The sequence below is a fragment of the Anopheles bellator genome, chromosome X, assembly GCF_943735745.2.
Source record: "Anopheles bellator chromosome X, idAnoBellAS_SP24_06.2, whole genome shotgun sequence".
Lineage (NCBI taxonomy): Eukaryota > Metazoa > Arthropoda > Insecta > Diptera > Culicidae > Anopheles > Anopheles bellator.
In genome coordinates this window covers 7,774,144-7,776,363 of record NC_071287.1, presented here as the reverse complement: position 1 = coordinate 7,776,363, position 2,220 = coordinate 7,774,144, and the positions used below count along the sequence as shown (strand labels likewise).

The 2,220-nt window shown below is 59.5% G+C and overlaps 1 protein-coding gene across 1 annotated transcript; it reads right to left on the bottom strand.

Annotated features, from left to right (window-relative positions):
* Positions 1 to 308: 308 nt before the first annotated feature.
* LOC131213541 (fibrinogen-like protein A) lies at positions 309 to 1,835 on the bottom strand. Its single transcript, XM_058207599.1, has 2 exons — positions 1,574 to 1,835; positions 309 to 1,493 (listed from the first exon to the last, which is right to left on the bottom strand). The coding sequence occupies exons 1-2, from the start codon at positions 1,756 to 1,758 to the stop codon at positions 602 to 604; spliced, it is 1,077 nt and encodes a 358-aa protein (XP_058063582.1). The 5' UTR covers positions 1,759 to 1,835; the 3' UTR covers positions 309 to 601.
* Positions 1,836 to 2,220: the final 385 nt, after the last annotated feature.

Below are 2,220 nucleotides of genomic sequence, written 5' to 3'. Positions count from 1 at the left end.
TGAAATTTTGCACAACGTAGTTTTGTGACCCCGGATTGTGAATAGGAAAGTTTTACCCTCCCACACCTCCGGGCAGGGGGGGCTACCATACAAACGTAACGTACCGTAACGTCCCATTCCAACGTTTTCGAGCAAATCGAACCAAAGCTCGGATATTTGAGCCAAATTCAGCTGGTGCGAGTTTTGACATGTATCCAACGGGAAGCGGGAAGGGAAGCCGATCGAACGTCATCAGGAAGTGCGATCCTCGGATAGTCGAGAAATTGAGAATCAACGGAAAGCGTTCTCTAAGTCTACGGCAAAGCGATAATGCTTTATTTGGGGGGGTATAAGGGTCCCCGTATTTTTCTGTCATCGGAATTAAGGTTAACATAATTTCCCCCGACCAGAGACGGTTGTGATACATTTTGCAGCGGACACTCAGGTTTTCCTCCGTTCGTTTGCTGAGCTGCACCGTTCTGATTGCAAAGCACTGTCACTTCGGGGTTCCCTCTCCGTCGTCGTGCTCCGTCATCCTTGGAGCACATCCGGTGCCTGACCCTTCTACTACTACTACCACCGAGCCCAGCCCAGCCGAGCCCCCCTAACCCTAACCCTAACCCTACTTGTGGCGACGCTTAATCTCCCGGATCATGATGCGGGTCCGCTTGAGACCGTTCAGGTGAAGCCAGTCGAGCCAGTACGCGAACCGCACGCCCGACTCGTTCCCGTAGATGCCGTTCAGGTTGATGCGGGTGCAGCTGCGGTGCCACCAGCCGGCGGCGGTCCGCAGCGCACAGTTGACGTCCCCGAACTGGTCGTGGTCCTGGTCGTACGTCGAAAACTCCATGCCCTTGTTGTAGGTGAACTCGTCGCCGAGCGTGCCAGAGTAGACGCCGAGCTTCTGCAGCCGGTAGCGATCCGTTTCGCCCCCGACCTCGAACAGTGTGTAGCGGGCCCAGCGCCGCTCGCCCCGGAACGACTCGGCCACGAACGCGATCTCGTGCGGCACGGCCGCCGTCAGCAGGTGAATGTGATCCAGCCCGAGCCAGTACTCGGTGCCGATGTCGCCGAACCCGTCCCGGTACCTCTCCCAGCTGCGGTTGAAGTTGACGAACCCGTCGAAGCGGTTCTGGATCACGATCCAGCCACCGTCCTCGAAGTCCTGGTCGCAGTACACCTCCAGCGGTTCCCCCGGGCTGCCGCCCGGCACCGCGCTCGGGTAGATCGTTTCCTCGCCCGACATCCCGTCCGGTATTTCGCGGCAGCTGCGCGAGTGGAACCCGCTGCCGTGGCCGGCCGGCCCCGCCCGCGTGTCCTGGTACGCCGCCGGTGGATGCGCCAGGCGCGGCGCGAACATCCCGTCCGTCAGCCCGTTCGCCGGCGGTTGCATCACGTCGCCCACGAACCCGAACTTGGCCGAGGTGGCTGATAGCAGTTGGCGTAGGATCTCGCGCTGATTGGAGAGCAGCAGCTGTAGCATCTTCGCCAGCTCCTCATCCCTGGACGTCATCCTAGGTGGTGGTTGGCGGAGAGCGAAAGGCGATGAGAAAGGCGTGCCAAACTACGCTCTTCCGCCCCTGCCTTATCTTACCTGGTTTCGAGGGCCGCAAGCCGCTCCTGGACCGAGGCACATGATTGCTGCTGGGGTGATTGCTGTTGCTGCTGATGGTCGGTGGTGGAGGTTGGTACGCCCTGGGTAGATAGATCGACACCCGCCACGGACCTTGAACTGAGTGTGGCCAACAGTAACAACAACACAAAGTTGGGCACTCCCATCGCGCTCCCACTTGTAACGAAGTCGTTGAGGTTCGTACGAGCTCAGCTCCTTCTGCGCCCGGTGTCCCGATGCTGCACGTTTCACATCCAGTTGTTTACTGGCGATCCGATCGTCGCGGGTCGCCCTAGCATATGGCCGACTAGCACGTCCCTTCCCCGCCAACCGGGTCACCACCAATCATTCACCGTAAACATTGGCTCCGATTAAGATTACGACTGGTGCGGGCTTCACCGCCTCGCAGCATGCTGGAGATGGTTGGGCCGATTGAACTGATTGTTACGCGCGTAGCCGAGCCGAGTCAGCCGCAACTACTCCGACTCCCGATGTGATGGCGGCCCGACGAAACTGCTCGACTGTAGGTGCGGTGCCCAGAATGTCTACCTGTTGGTCCCGCGCACCCGCAGACCATGTCTGGAGCGATCAGGATCAAACAAACCGTCCTGCCGTCTGCGTCACTGTTT

Coding starts and splice junctions, on each gene's coding strand:
- LOC131213541 (XM_058207599.1), bottom strand. CDS start 1,758: ATGGGAGTGCCCAACTTTGTGTTGTTGTTACTGTTGGCCACACTCAGT. Junction 1,494..1,573: donor CTTGCGGCCCTCGAAACCAG/GTAAGATAAGGC, acceptor ACCACCACCTAG/GATGACGTCCAGGGATGAGG.